The sequence below is a fragment of the Ammospiza caudacuta genome, chromosome 2, assembly GCF_027887145.1.
Source record: "Ammospiza caudacuta isolate bAmmCau1 chromosome 2, bAmmCau1.pri, whole genome shotgun sequence".
Taxonomy (NCBI): domain Eukaryota; kingdom Metazoa; phylum Chordata; class Aves; order Passeriformes; family Passerellidae; genus Ammospiza; species Ammospiza caudacuta.
In genome coordinates, this window is record NC_080594.1 from 119,301,965 (window position 1) to 119,318,039 (window position 16,075).

General features: G+C 39.5%; 1 protein-coding gene across 3 annotated transcripts in view; it reads right to left on the bottom strand.

Annotated features, from left to right (window-relative positions):
* Positions 1 to 16,075, bottom strand: part of TTC3 (tetratricopeptide repeat domain 3) — a 116,967-nt gene that overhangs the window by 86,060 nt on the left and 14,832 nt on the right. For all 3 annotated transcript variants that reach the window (XM_058825478.1, XM_058825479.1, XM_058825477.1), the window contains exons 5-7: positions 6,907 to 6,991; positions 3,165 to 3,218; positions 2,582 to 2,705 (exon numbers count right to left, since the gene is read on the bottom strand). In XM_058825478.1, the coding sequence (XP_058681461.1) occupies positions 2,582 to 2,705; positions 3,165 to 3,218; positions 6,907 to 6,991 (263 nt within the window). The remainder of the gene's footprint in view (positions 1 to 2,581; positions 2,706 to 3,164; positions 3,219 to 6,906; positions 6,992 to 16,075) is intronic.

Here is a 16,075-nt window from a genome sequence, read left to right on the forward strand (position 1 = left end):
ATAGCATATTATAGATATATAAATATACAATATAAAATAATTATTGTAATAATAATGAATTACAATCATATTATAATCCATTATAATATTAAAATATAGTATAAATAATATATCATAAATGTCTATAAATAATATATACATATAAATAATATATACTATAGATTAATGATAATAATGACATTGATGATGATAATGATAATAGTAATAATAATAAAATATAACATAACATAACATTAAAATATATAATATAATGTAACGTAATGTAATGTAATATAATATAATATAACAGAAATTATGATAATGTTAGAAATGTTAGTAGTGATAGTAGTAATAGTAATAGTAATAGTAATAGTAATAGTAATAATAATAATAATAATAAACTAGTACAGCAGCCCAGCATGGAACTAAGACCAGGAATAATTTCATGATTTCTAAAAGAAATTTGGTAATAATAATAATAATAATAATAATAATAATAATAATAATAATAGCAATAATAATAGTAATAGTGATAATAGTAATAACAGTAATAGTAATGATAATAATAATAGTAATAGTAATAGTAATAATAATAATAATAATAATAATAATAAACTAGTAGAGCAGCCCAGCATGGAAATAAGACCAGGAAAAATTTCATGATTTCTAAAAGAAATTTGACGATGATGATGATGATGATGATGATGATTATAATAATAATAATTATAGTAGTAATAATAATAGTGGTAATAGTAGTAATAATAGTGATAGTAATAGTGATAATAATAATAGTAACAGTAATAATAATAATAGTAATAACAATAATAATAAACTAGTAGAGCAGCCCAGCATGGCACTAAGAGCAGGACTAACTACATGATCTCCAACAGCGATTGGATTTCCCCATTCCTGCCCACTCCCACTCACGCTCGGAGAAGAACAGAAATTGGATTTCCCCATTCCTGCCCATCCCCACTCACACTCGGAGAAGAACAGAAATTGGATTTCCCCATTCCTGCCCATCCCCACTCACACTCGGAGAAGAACAGAAATTGGATTTCCCCATTCCTGCCCATCCCCACTCACGCTCGGAGAAGAACAGAAATTGGATTTCCCCATTCCTGCCCATCCCCACTCACACTCAGAGAAGAACAGAAATTGGATTTCCCCATTCCTGCCCACTCCCACTCACACTCGGAGAAGAACAGAAATTGGATTTCCCCATTCCTGCCCACTCCCACTCACGCTCGGAGAAGAACACGGCCATGATCTCCAACAGGAATTGGATTTTCCCCGTTCCTGCCCACCCAGGACACCCCACTGACACTCGGAGAAGAACAGAAATTGGATTTCCCCAATTCCTGCCCCGCACTCACACTCGGAGAAGAACAGAAATTGGATTTTCTCCATTCCTGCCCATCCCCACTCACACTCGGAGAAGAACATGGCCATGAATTCCCACAGAAATTGGATTTTCCCCATTCCTGCCCATCCCCACTCACACTCGGAGAAGAACACGGCCACGATCTCCAACAGAAATTGGATTTTCCCCGTTCCTGCCCACCCAGGACACCCCACTCACACTCGGAGAAGAACAGAAATTGGATTTTTTCCATTTGTGCCCATCCCCACTCCCACTCTGAGAAGAACAGCAATTGGATTTCCCCATTCCTGCCCACTTCCACTCACACTTGGACAAGAACAGCAATTGGATTTCCCCACTCCCACTCACACTCGGAGAAGAACATGGCCATGATCTCCAACAGAAATTGGATTTCCCCCATTTGTGCCCATCCCCACTCACACTCGGACAAGAACAGCAATCGGATTTCCCCACTCCCACTCACACTCGGAGAAGAACAGAAATCGCATTTCCCCACTCCCACTCACACTCGGAGAAGAACATGGCCATGATTTCCCACAGAAATCGGATTTCCCCACTCCCACTCACACTCGCAGAAGAACAGAAATTGGATTTCCCCAATTCCTGCCCCCCACTCACACTTGGAGAAGAACAGAAATTGCATTTCCCCACTCCCACTCGGAGAAGAACAGAAATTGCATTTCCCCACTCCCACTCACACTCGGAGAAGAACAGAAATCGGATTTCCCCACTCCCACTCACACTCGGAGAAGAACAGAAATTGGAATTTCCCCACTCCCACTCACACTCGGAGAAGAACAGAAATTGCATTTCCCCAATTCCTGCCCCCCACTCACACTTGGAGAAGAACAGAAATTGCATTTCCCCACTCCCACTCGGAGAAGAACAGAAATTGCATTTCCCCACTCCCACTCACACTCGGAGAAGAACAGAAATCGGATTTCCCCACTCCCACTCACACTTGGAGAAGAACAGAAATCGGATTTCCCCCATTTGTGCCCACTCCCACTCACACTCGGAGAAGAACAGCAATCGGATTTCCCCACTCCCACTCACACTTGGAGAAGAACAGAAATTGGATTTCCCCCATTTGTGCCCATTCCCACTCACACTCGGAGAAGAACAGAAATTGGATTTCCCCCATTTGTGCCCACTCCCACTCACACTTGGAGAAGAACAGAAATTGGATTTCCCCCATTTGTGCCCACTCCCACTCACACTCGGAGAAGAACATGGCCAGGATGACGCGGCCGAAGTCGCCCATGTGCTCCAGGTCCTGCAGCATCCCCGGCGCGCCCACGCTGCGCACCCAGTCCAGCGCCTCGCCGAGCGGGAACAGCCCCTGAGCACGGGCAAGCACACAAAATTAATAAAAACTCATCAATATTAAATAAAAATCCATCAATCTGCACAGCCCAGCCTCGGGGCTCCTCGCTCCGCTTTCCCTCCGCCGGATCTCAAACAGAAAACAGGAAATAATCACAAATATCTGAATTATCGGGGATCTCCAGCACCGCGCGGACACAAAGTCAAAGCAGGCTCGCAACGGGAAGAGATCAAACCGGGGAATTTCTTTTAGAAGCTTCTGAAGTGATTGGAAAATAATTAAAAACAACAAAAAATTGCTCGGAAACATTCTTGTGGTGACTGAAATTATTAAAAATAAAACCCCCTGAAATTTGATTTAGGAACTTTCTTGTAATGACTGAAATTATTAATAAATAATATATAAACCCCCCAAAAATTTGATTTAAAAGTTTGAAATGACGAAAAGCTCCTCCCCAAGCACTGCAGAACTCACATTTTCTATCCCAGTGCCGATCCTCAGGATGCCACTGATGAAATGGGGAATGTTCTGGAACAAGGATGAAAACATAAAAACAAATTAAAAATCAATTATTGACAAGGATTAACAAATAAAAACAAATTAAAAATCAATTATTGACAGGACTAAAAAAAAAAACAAATTAAAAATCAATTATTGACAGGATTAACAAATAAAAACAAATTAAAAATCAATTATTGACAGGATTAAAAAATAAAAACAAATTAAAAATCAATTATTGACAAGGATTAAAAAATAAAAACAAAATAAAAATCAATTATTGACGAGGATTAACAAATAAAAACGAATTAAAAATCAATTATTGACGAGGATTAAAAAATAAAAACAAATTAAAAATCAATTATTGACAGGATTAACAAATAAAAACAAATTAAAAATCAATTATTGAGAGGATTAACAAATAAAAACAAATTAAAAATTAATTATTGAGAGGATTAAAAAATAAAAACAAATTAAAAATCAATTATTGACAGGGATTAACAAATAAAAACAAAATAAAAATCAATTATTGACACGGATTAACAAATAAAAACAAATTAAAAATCAATTATTGACAAGGATTAACAAATAAAAACAAATTAAAAATCAATTATTGAGAGGATTAACAAATAAAAACAAATTAAAAATTAATTATTGAGAGGAGTGCATTGGAATTTCCCTGAGGCAGCTGCATTCCAGGTTTTTGGTGAAATATGTGATTTAGATTATTAAATAAAATAATGAAATTTTTAAATCAAATCGTTTATTTTTGGTAAAAAAATAAATGAGAAAAGAGAATGGCTGGGAGATCTGCTGAGGAAATTCCGCCCCTCTGAGCCCCTGTGCAGCTCCCAAACCCCAAAAACACAAAAGCTGAGACACCCAAAAACCAGAGACACCCCAAAAGCTCAGACACCCAAAATCTGAGACACCCCAAAAATTGAGACACCCCAAAAGCTCAGACACCCCAAAAATTGAGACACCCCAAAAGCTGAGAAACTCCAAAATCTGAGATACCCCAAAGCTCAGACACCCCAAAAATTGAGACACCCAAAAACCTGAGACACCCCAAAATCTGAGACACCCCAAAGCCCAGACACCCCAAATCTGAGACACCCAAAAACTGAGACACCACAAATCTGAGACACCCCAAAGCTCAGATACCCCAAAATCTGAGACACCCCAAACATGAGACACCCAAAATCTGAGACACCCCAAAAGCTGAGAAACTCCAATAGCTGAGACACCCCAAAAATTGAGACACCCCAAAGCTGAGACACCCCAAAACTTCAGACACCCAAAAACCTGAGACACCCCAAAATCTGAGACACCCAAAAAACAGAGACACCCCAAATATTGAGACACCCCAAAAGCTCAGACACCCCAAAAACCAGAGACACCCAAAACCTCAGACACCCCAAATCTCAGACACCCCAAAAGCTGAGATACCCCAAAATCTGAGAAACTCCAAAATCTGAGACACCCAAAAACCTGAGACACCCCAAAAGCTGAGAAACTCCAAAAACCAGAGACACCCCAAATCTGAGACACCCCCAAAAGCTGAGACGCCCCAAAGCTGAGACACCCCAAAACCTGACACCCAAAACCTCAGACACCCCAAAACCAGAGACACCCCAAAGCTGAGAAACTCCAAAATCTGAGACACCCAAAAACCAGAAACACCCAAAAACCAGAGACACCCCAAAGCTGAGACACCCCAAAGCTGAGACACCCCAAAATCTGAGACACCCCAAAAGCTGAGAAACTCCAAAATCTGAGACACCCCAAAAACTGAGACACCCCAAAATCTGAGACACCCAAAAACCTGAGACACCCCAAAAATGGAGACACCCCAAAATCTGAGACACCCCAAAATCTGTGACACCCAAAAACCTGAGACACCCCAAAGCTCAGACACCCCAAAAATTGAGACACCCAAAAACCTGAGACACCCCAAAGCTGAGACACCTCAAAAATTGAGACACCCCAAAGCTCAGACACCCCAAAGCTGAGACACCCCAAAGCTGAGAGACCCCAAAATCTCAGACACCCCATAAGCTGAGACACCCAAAAACCTGAGAAACTCCAAAATCTGAGACACCCAAAAACCAGAGACACCCCAAAAGCTGAGAAACTCCAAAATTTGAGACACCCCAAAGCTCAGACACCCCAAAAGCTGAGACACCCAAAAACCAGAGACACCCCAACAACGGAGACACCCAAAAACCTGAGACACCCCAAAAATCTGAGACACCCCAAATCTGAGACAACCCCAAATCTGAGACACCCCAAAATCTGAGACACCCAAAAACTGAGACACCCAAAAACCTGAGACACCCCAAAGCTCAGACACCCCAAAAATTGAGACACCCAAAAACCTGAGACACCCCAAAAATTGAGACACCCCAAAGCTGAGACACCCCAAAAATTGAGACACCCCAAAGCTGAGACACCCCAACAACGGAGACACCCCAAAAGCTGAGACACCCAAAAACTGAGACACCCAAAAAACAGAGACACCCCAAAAATTGAGACACCCAAAATCTGAGACACCCCAAAGCTGAGACACCCAAAAACCTGAGACACCCCAAAATTGAGACACCCAAAAACCAGAGACACCCCAAATCTGAGACACCCCAAAAATTGAGACACCCAAAAAGCTGAGAAACTCCAAAATCTGAGACACCCCAAAAACCAGAGACACCCCAAAGCTGAGACACCCCAAAACCAGAGACACCCAAAAACCAGACACCCCAAAGCTCAGACACCCAAAAACCAGACACCCCAAAAATTGAGACACCCAAAAACCAGAGACACCCCAAAGCTGAGACACCCCAAAATCTGAGACACCCCAAAAACCTGAGACACCCAAAAAATTGAGACACCCCAAAGCTCAGACACCCCAAAATCTGAGACACCCCAAAGCTGAGACACCCCAAATCTGAGACACCCCAAAGCTGAGACACCCCAAAGCTCAGACACCCCAAAATCTGCCCCTCCAAACCCACTTCACTCTTGGGTCTACAACCCAGAAAATGAAGAGAAATTAAATAATTTGTTATATTTTATAAATATAATTTATAAATATACCTCTTAAAAGAAATATAAATATATTTATTTATAAATATAACATAAATATAATTTTATAATCTGTTATATTTTATAAAATAAAATATACATAAATTTATAAAATAAAAGATGAAGCTTGGGGCTGGACACACAATTTCAAGAAATGCAGAAATGTTTTACCACCACCTAAATTTGAAATAAATCCCGCAACAAATGGAACAAACTCCTCACATCCTCCTCTCCCCTATTCCAAGTCAGCAAAGACAAATTTAAAATATCAATTTTGAAAATAAGGGAAAAAGAAATTATTCAAATCATTCATGCACCAGCTTCATTTCTGCCTGCAAACATTCCCTAAATGATCCCACCTGGAATAAATTTCTTTTTTTTTATTATTTCTTAATTTCTTAATTAATTAATATTCTTTAAAAAAATTCTTAATTAATAATTTCTTAATTACCAAATAATTAATTGGTAATTATGATAATTATTGACAATTATGATAATTATGATAATTATGATAATTATTGATAATTATGCCTTCACTTCAGCAAAAGGAAAACATCTAATTCATGATTTCATGATGCTTAAGGGACAGAATTAATTAACAAATATTTGAAAATTTAGAAATTTAAAACTCAAGACTTACAACAACTTTTTTAATTAAATCAGCGAGGTCTTCCATAACATTGAACTCGTGAACTTTCTTCGTGTTCCAGTCCAGGAACATCAAACTGGTGGAAAACAGAAGAAATTATTAATTAACAGGAGAAATTATTATTTTACAGAAGAAATTATTAATTAACGGAAGAAATTATTAATTAACAGAAGAAATTATTAATTAACAGAAGAAATTATTATTTTACAGAAGAAATTCTTATTTAACAGAAGAAATTATTATTTAACGGAAGGAATTATTATTTAACAGAAGGAATTGTTATTTAACGGAAGGAATTATTAATTAACAGAAGAAATTATTAATTAACAGAAGAAATTATTATTTAACGGAAGGAATTCTTATTTAACGGAAGGAATTCTTATTTAACGGAAGGAATTGTTATTTGGACAAACACCAAGCTGCCACAGGGTCTGAATTATGAATATTTAGAGGGATTGGATTTGAGAATGTTTAAAAATTCACATCCAGCCCTTCAGAGGAGGAAGGAGAAAAATAATAATAATTAAAAGAAGAGCTGGAAAGGTTTTGCTGCTTTTGAAATGTCAGCACCTACAGAAAGACCGAAATTCCCCCCAGAATCCCAAATATTCCAAACTTCAGACTCCCAAGGGTTCCAAAACTCCAAAATCCCAAAGGTTCCAAACTCCAAAGTCCCCAAGATTCCAAAATCCAGAATCCCCGAGATTCCAAAACTCCAAAATCCCAGAGATTCCAAAACTCCAAAATCCCAAAGATTCCAAACTCCCCAAATGTTCCAAACTCCAAAATCCCCAAAGATCCCAAACTCCAAAATCCCAGAGATTCCAAATTCCAAAATCCCCAAGATCCCAAACTCCAAAATCTACAAAGATTCCAAAATCCCCAAAGTTTCCAAACTCCAAAGTCCACAAAGGTTCCAAACTCCAGAATCCCCAAGAACCCAAACTCCAAAAGAATTCAAAGATTCCCAGATTCCCAAAGATTCCAAACTCCAAACTCCCAAAGGTCCCAAACTCCAAAATCCCCAAGATTCCAAAACTCCAGAATCCCCAAAGATTCCAAATTCCAGAATCTCCAAATGTTCCAAACTCCAGAATCCCAAAGATTTCAAATTTCAGATTCCCAAAGATTCCAAACTCCAAAATCCCAAACATCAAATCCAAACTCCCCAAGATTCCAAAACTCCAGAATCCCCAAAGATTCCAAATTCCAGATCCCCAAAGATTCCAAATATTCAAAAATCCCGAACATCAAATCCAAAATCCCCAAGATCCCGAACTGCCAAAGGTCCCAAAGATTTCAAATTTCAGATTCCCAACGATTCCAAACTCCAAAATCCCAAACATCAAGTCCAAAGTCCCCAAGATTCCAAATTCCAGAATCCCCAAAGATTCCAAAATCCCAAAGATTCCAAAATCCAAACTCCCAAAGGTCCCAAACTCCAGAATCCCAAAGATTCCAAACTCCAAAATCCCCAAAGATTCCAAAATCCCAAAGACTCCAAACTCCAAAATCCCAAAGATCAAATCCAAAATCCCCAAGATTCCAAACTCCAGAATCCCAAAGGTCCCAAACTCCAAAATCCCAAAGATTCCAAAATCCAAACTCCCAAAAATTCCAAACTCAAAAATCCCAAAGATTCTAAAACTCCAGAATCCTCACGGATTCCAAACTTCAGATTCCCAAAGATTCCAAACTCCCAAAGATTCCAAATTCCAGAATCCCCAAGGATTCAAAATTCCAGATCCCCAAAGATTCCAAATATTCCAAAATCCCAAAAATTCCAAACTTAAAAATCCCAAAGGTCCCAAAACTCCAGAATCCCCAAAGATTCCAAATTCCAGAATCTCCAAAGGTTCCAAATTCCAGATCCCCAAAGATTCCAAAATCCAAACTCGCAAAGGTCCCAAACTCCAGAATCCCAAAGATTTCAAATTTCAGATTCCCAAAGATCCCAAACTCCAGAATCCCCAAGATCCCAAACTCCAAAATCCACAAAGATTCCAAAATCCCTAAAGTTTCCAAACTCCAAAATCCACAAAAATTCCAAACTCCAGATTCCCAAAGATCCCAAACTCCAGAATCCTAAAGGTTCCAAAATCCAAAAATCCCAAAGGTTCCAAACTCCAGAATCCCCAAGAACCCAAACTCCAAAAGAATTCAAAGATTCCCAGATCCCCAAAGATTCCAAACTCCAAACTCCCAAAGGTCCCAAACTCCAAAATCCCCAAGATTCCAAATTCCAGAATCCCAAAAATTCCAAACTCAAAAATCCCAAAGATTCCAAAACTCCAGGATCCCCAAAGATTCCAAATTCCAGAATCTCCAAACGTTCCAAATTCCAGAATCCCAAAGATTTCAAATTTCAGATTCCCAAAGATTCCAAACTCCAAAATCCCCAAAGATTCCAAAATCCCAAAGATTCCAAAACTCCAGAATCCTCACGGATTCCAAATTCCAGATCCCCAAAGATTCCAAATATTCCAAAATCCAAAAAATTCCAGACTTAAAAATCCCAAAGATTCCAAAACTCCAGAATCCCAAAGATTCCAAATTCCAGATCCCCAAAGATTCCAAACTCCAAAATCCCCAAAGTTTCCAAAATCCCCAAGATTCCAAAACTCCAGAATCCTCACGGATTCCAAACTTCAGATTCCCAAAGATTCCGAACTCCAGAATCACCAAGGATTCCAAATTCCAGATCCCCAAAGATTCCAAATATTCCAAAATCCCAAACATCAAATCCAAAATCCCAAAGATTCCAAAATCCAAACTCCCAAAGGTCCCAAACTCCAGAATCCCAAAGATTTCAAAATTCAGATTCCCAAAGATTCCAAACTCCAAAATCCCCAAAGATTCCAAAACTCCAGAATTGTCACAGATTCCAATCTTCAGATTCCCAAAGATTCCAAAGATTCCAAAATCCCAAACATTCCAAACTCCAAAATCCCGAACATCAAATCCAAAATCCCCAAGATCCCGAACTGCCAAAGGTCCCAAAGATTTCAAATTTCAGATTCCCAAAGATTCCAAACTCCAAAATCCCCAAAGATTTCAAAATCCCAGATTCCAAAATCCAAAATCCCAAACGTTCCAAACTCCAAAATCCCGAACATCAAATCCAAAATCCCCAACATCCCGAACTGCCAAAGGTCCCAAAGATTTCAAATTTCAGATTCCCAAAGATTCCAAACTCCAAAGGTCCCAAAGATTCCCAGAACCCCAAAGATTCCAAACTCCAAAATCCCCAAGGATTCCAAACTCCAAAAGATTGCAAATTCCCAAAGATTCCAAACTCCAGATTCCAAAAGATGTCAAACTTCAGATTCCCACAGATTCCAAACTCCAGAATCCCCAAGGACTCCAAACTCCAAAATCCCAAACATCAAATCCAAAGTCCCAAAGATTCCAAAATCCAAACTCCCAAAGGTCCCAAACTCCAAAATCCCAAAGATTTCAAATTTCAGATTCCCACAGATTCCAAACACCAAAATCCCCAAAGATTCCAAACTCCCAAAGATTCCAAACTCCAAAATCCCAAACATCAAATCCAAAGTCCCCAAGATTCCAAAACTCCAGAATCCCCAAGGATTCCAAATTCCAGATCCCCAAAGATTCCAAACTCCCAAAGGTCCCAAACTCCAGAATCCCAAAGATTTCAAATTTCAGATTCCCAAAGATTCCAAACTCCAAAATCTCCAAGATTCCAAAACTCCAGAATCCCAAAGATTCCAAAACTCCAGAATCCTCACGGATTCCAAACTCCCAAAGATTCCGAACTCCAGAATCCCTAGGGATTCCAAATTCCAGATCCCCAAAGAATCCAAATATTCCAAATTCCCAAACATCAAATCCAAAATCCCAAAGATTCCAAACTCCAAAATCCCAAACATCAAATCCAAAGTCCCCAAGATTCCAAAACTCCAGAATCCCAAAGATTCCAAATTCCAGATCCCCAAAGATTCCAAATTCCAGATCCCCAAAGATTCCAAACTCCAAACTCCCAAAGGTCCCAAACTCCAAAATCCCAAAGATTTCAAAATTCAGATTCCCAAAGATCCCAAACTCCAAAATCCCCAAAGATTCCAAAATCCCAAAGATTCCAAATCCAAAGTCCCAAAGATTCCAAATCTCCAGAATCCCCAAAGATTCCAAGTTCCAGAATCCCAAAGATTTCAAATTTCAGATTCCCAAAGATTCCAAAATCCCAAAGATTCCAAACTCCAAAATCCCAAAGATTCCAAAATTCCAGAATCCTCACGGATTCCGAACTTCAGATTCCCAAAGATTCCAAACTCCCAAAGATTCCAAACTTAAAAATCCCAAAGATTCCAACAAAACTCCAGAATCCCCAAAGATTCCAAATTCCAGAATCTCCAAAGATTCCAAGATCCCAAAGATTCCAAACTCCAAACTCCCAAAGGTCCCAAACTCCAGAATCCCAAAGATTCCAAACTCCAAAATCCCCAAGATCCCAAAACTCCAGAAGTCACAGATTCCAAACTCCAGATTCCAAAAGATGTCAAACTTCAGATTCCCAAAGATTCCAAAGATTCCAAAATCCCAAACGTTCCAAACTCCAAAATCCCAAACATCAAATCCAAAATCCCCAAGATCCCGAACTGCCAAAGGTCCCAAAGAGTTCAAATTTCAGATTCCCAAAGATTCCGAACTCCAGAATCCCCAAGGATTCCAAACTCCAAAATCCCAAACATCAAATCCAAAATCCCAAAGATTCCAAACTCCAAAATCCCCCGAGATTCCAAAATCCCAAAGATTCCAAACTCCAAAATCCCAAAGATTCCAAAATTCCAGAATCCTCACGGATTCCGAACTTCAGATTCCCAAAGATTCCAAACTCCCAAAGATTCCAAACTCCAGAATCCCCAAGGATTCCAAATTCCAGATCCCCAAAGATTCCAAATAGTCCAAAATCCCAAACATCAAATCCAAAATCCCAAAGATTCCAAACTCCAAAATCCCAAACATCAAATCCAAACTCTCAAAGATTCCAAAACTCCAGAATCCCCAAAGATTCCAAATTCCAGATCCCCAAAGGTTCCAAAATCCCCAAGATTCCAAACTCCAGAATCCCAAAGGTCCCAAACTCCAAAATCCCAAAGATTCCAAAATCCAAACTCCCAAAAATTCCAAACTCAAAAATCCCAAAGATTCTAAAACTCCAGAATCCTCACGGATTCCAAACTTCAGATTCCCAAAGATTCCAAACTCCCAAAGATTCCAAATTCCAGAATCCCCAAGGATTCAAAATTCCAGATCCCCAAAGATTCCAAATATTCCAAAATCCCAAAAATTCCAAACTTAAAAATCCCAAAGGTCCCAAAACTCCAGAATCCCCAAAGATTCCAAATTCCAGAATCTCCAAAGGTTCCAAATTCCAGATCCCCAAAGGTTCCAAAATCCCAAAGATTCCAAAATCCAAACTCGCAAAGGTCCCAAACTCCAGAATCCCAAAGATTTCAAACTCCAGATTCCCAAAGATCCCAAACTCTAGAATCCTAAAGGTTTCAAAATCCAAAAATCCCAAAGATTCCAAACTCCAGAATCTCCAAACGTTCCAAATTCCAGAATCCCAAAGATTTCAAATTTCAGATTCCCAAAGATTGCAAACTCCAGAATCCCCAAGGATTCCAAACTCCAAAATCCCAAACATCAAATCCAAAATTCCAAAGATTCCAAATCTCCAGAATCCCCAAAATTTCAAATTTCAGATTCCCAAAGATTCCAAACTCCAAAATCCCCCAAAGTTTCCAAAATCCCCAAGATTCCAAACTCAAAAATCCCAAAGATTCGAAAACTCCAGAATCCCAAAGATTCTAAAACTTCAGAATCGTCACGGATTCCAAACTCCAGATTCCCAAAGATTCCAAAGATTCTAAAATCCCAAACATTCCAAACTCCAAAATCCCGAACATCAAATCCAAAATCCCCAAGATCCCGAACTGCCAAAGGTCCCAAAGATTTCAAATTTCAGATTCCCAACGATTCCAAACTCCAAAATCCCCAAGGATTCCAAACTCCAAAATCCCAAACATCAAGTCCAAAGTCCCCAAGATTCCAAAACTCCAGAATCCCCAAAGATTCCAAATTCCAGATCCCCAAAGATTCCAAAATCCCAAAGATTCCAAACTCCAAACTTCCAAAGGTCCCAAACTCCAGAATCCCAAAGATTTCAAATTTCAGATTCCCAAAGATTCCAAACTCCAAACTCCCAAACATCAAATCCAAAGTCCCCAAGATTCCAAAACTCCAGAATCCTCACGGATTCCAAATTCCAGATCCCCAAAGATTCCAAAATCCCAAACTCCAAAATCCCGAACATCAAATCCAAAATCCCCAAGATCCCGAACTGCCAAAGGTCCCAAAGAGTTCAAATTTCAGATTCCCAAAGATTCCAAACTCCCAAAGATTTCAAATTCCAGATCCCCAAAGATTCCAAATATTCCAAAATCCCAAAAATTCCAAATTTAAAAATCCCAAAGATTCCAACAAAACTCCAGAATCCCCAAAGATTCCAAATTACAGCATCTCCAAAGGTTCCAAATTCCAGATCCCCAAAGATTCCAAAATCCCCAAAGATTCCAAAATCCCAAAGATTCCAAAATCCAAACTCCCAAAGGTCCCAAACTCCAGAATCCCAAAGATTTCAAATTTCAGATTCCCAAAGATTCCAAACTCCAAAATCTCAAACATCAAATCCAAAGTCCCCAAGATTCCAAACTCCAAAATCCCCAAAGATTCCAAAACTCCAGAATCATCACGGATTCCAAATTCCAGATCCCCAAAGATTCCAATTATTCCAAAATCCAAAAAATTCCAAACTTAAAAATCCCAAAGGTCCCAAAACTCCAGAATCCCCAAAGATTCCAAATTCCAGAATCTCCAAAGGTTCCAAATTCCAGATCCCCAAAGATTCCAAAATCCCAAAGATTCCAAAATCCAAACTCCCAAAGGTCCCAAACTCCAAAATCCCAAAGATTTCAAATTTCAGATTCCCAAAGATTCCAAACTCCAAAATCCCCAAAGATTCCAAAATCCCAAAGATTCCAAACTCAAAAATCCCAAAGGTCCCAAAACTCCAGAATCCCCAAAGATTCCAAATTCCAGAATCTCCAAAGGTTCCAAAATCCCAAAGATTCCAAACTCCAAACTCCCAAAGATTCCAAACTCCAGAATCCCAAAGATTCCAAACTCCAAAACCCCCAAGATCCCAAACTCCAAAAGATCCCAAACTTCAAAATCCCAGAGATCCCAAACTCCAGACAATCAATATTTTAATTTTTTAATTTTCTTCCTGTGGATCCAAGAACTTCCGACCTCAAGCGAGCGCAGCATTTCCGCCCCAGCGGGAGCCGGGCTGGGAGCACCCGCGGAATTCTGCCAGGAACCAGGAAAAGTGGGAATATCTGGGGGGAAACTCCCCTGGAAAATGGGAATATGTGCATGGAAATTCCTTTGGAAAATGGGAATATCTGGGGGGAAATTCCTCTGGAAAATGGGAATATCTGGGGGGAAATTCCCCTGGAAAATGGGAATATCTGGGGGGAAATTCCCTTGGAAAATGGGAATATCTGGAGGGAAATTCTTTGGGAAAAGTGGGAATATCTGGGGGGAAACTCCCTTGGAAAATGGGAATATCTGCAGGGAAATTCCTCTGGAAAATGGGAATATCTGGGGGGAAACTCCCTTGGAAAATGGGAATATCTGGAGGGAAATTCCTTTGGAAAATGGGAATATCTGGGGGGAAATTCCCTTGGAAAATGGGAATATCTGGAGGGAAACTCCCTTGGAAAATGGGAATATGTGCATGGAAATTCCCTTGGAAAATGGGAATATCTGGGGGGAAATTCCCTTGGAAAATGGGAATATCTGCAGGGAAATTCCTTTGGAAAATGGGAATATCTGGGGGGAAACTGCCTTGGAAAATGGGAATATGTGCATGGAAATTCCCTTGGAAAATGGGAATATCTGGAGGGAAATTCCTTTGGAAAATGGGAATATCTGGGGGGAAACTCCCTTGGAAAATGGGAATATCTGGGGGGAAACTCCCTTGGAAAATGGGAATATCTGGGGGGAAACTCCCTTGGAAAATGGGAATATGTGCATGGAAATTCCCTTGGAAAATGGGAATATCTGGGGGGAAATTCCCTTGGAAAATGGGAATATCTGGAGGGAAATTCCTCTGGAAAATGGGAATATCTGGGGGGAAACTCCCTTGGAAAATGGGAATATCTGGAGGGAAATTCCCTTGGAAAATGGGAATATCTGGAGGGAAATTCCTTTGGGAAAAGTGGGAATATCTGGGGGGAAACTGCCTTGGAAAAGTGGGAATATGTGCATGGAAATGTCCTTGGAAAATGGGAATATCTGGAGGGAAATTCCTTTGGAAAATGGGAATATCTGGGGGGAAACTCCCCTGGAAAATGGGAATATCTGGAGGGAAATTCTTTGGGAAAAGTGGGAATATTTGGAGGGAAATGTCCTTGGAAAAGTGGGAATATTTGAAAGGAAATTCATTTGGAAAAGTGGGAGAAATTGGAGGGAAATTCTTTTGGAGAAGTGGGAGGATTTGGAGAGAAATGTCCTTGGAAAATGGGAATATCTGGGGGGAAATTCTTTGGGAAAAGTGGGAATATTTGGAGGGAAATGCCCTTGGAAAATGGGAATAGCTGGGGGGAAACTCCCCTGGAAAATGGGAATATCTGCAGGGAAATTCCCTTGGAAAATGGGAATATTTGGAGGGAAATGCCCTTGGAAAATGGAAATATTTGGAAGGAAATTCTTTTGGAAAAGTGGGAATATTTGGAGGAATTCCCTTGGAAAAGTTGAAAGGAAATTCCTTTGGAAAAGTGGGAAGAATTGGAGGGAAATGTCCTTGGAAAAGTGGGAATATTTGGAGGGAAATTCCCTTGGAAAATGGGAATATTTGGAAGGAAATTCTTTTGGAAAATGGCAATATTTGGAGGAATTTCCCTTGGAAAATGGGAATATTTGGAGGGAAACTCCCCTGGAAAATGGGAATAGCTGCAGGGAAATTATTTTGGAAAATGGGAATATTTGGAGGGAAATATCCTTGGAAAAGTGGGAGAAATTGGAGGGAAATTCTTTTGGAAAAGTGGGAATATTTGGAGGGAAATGC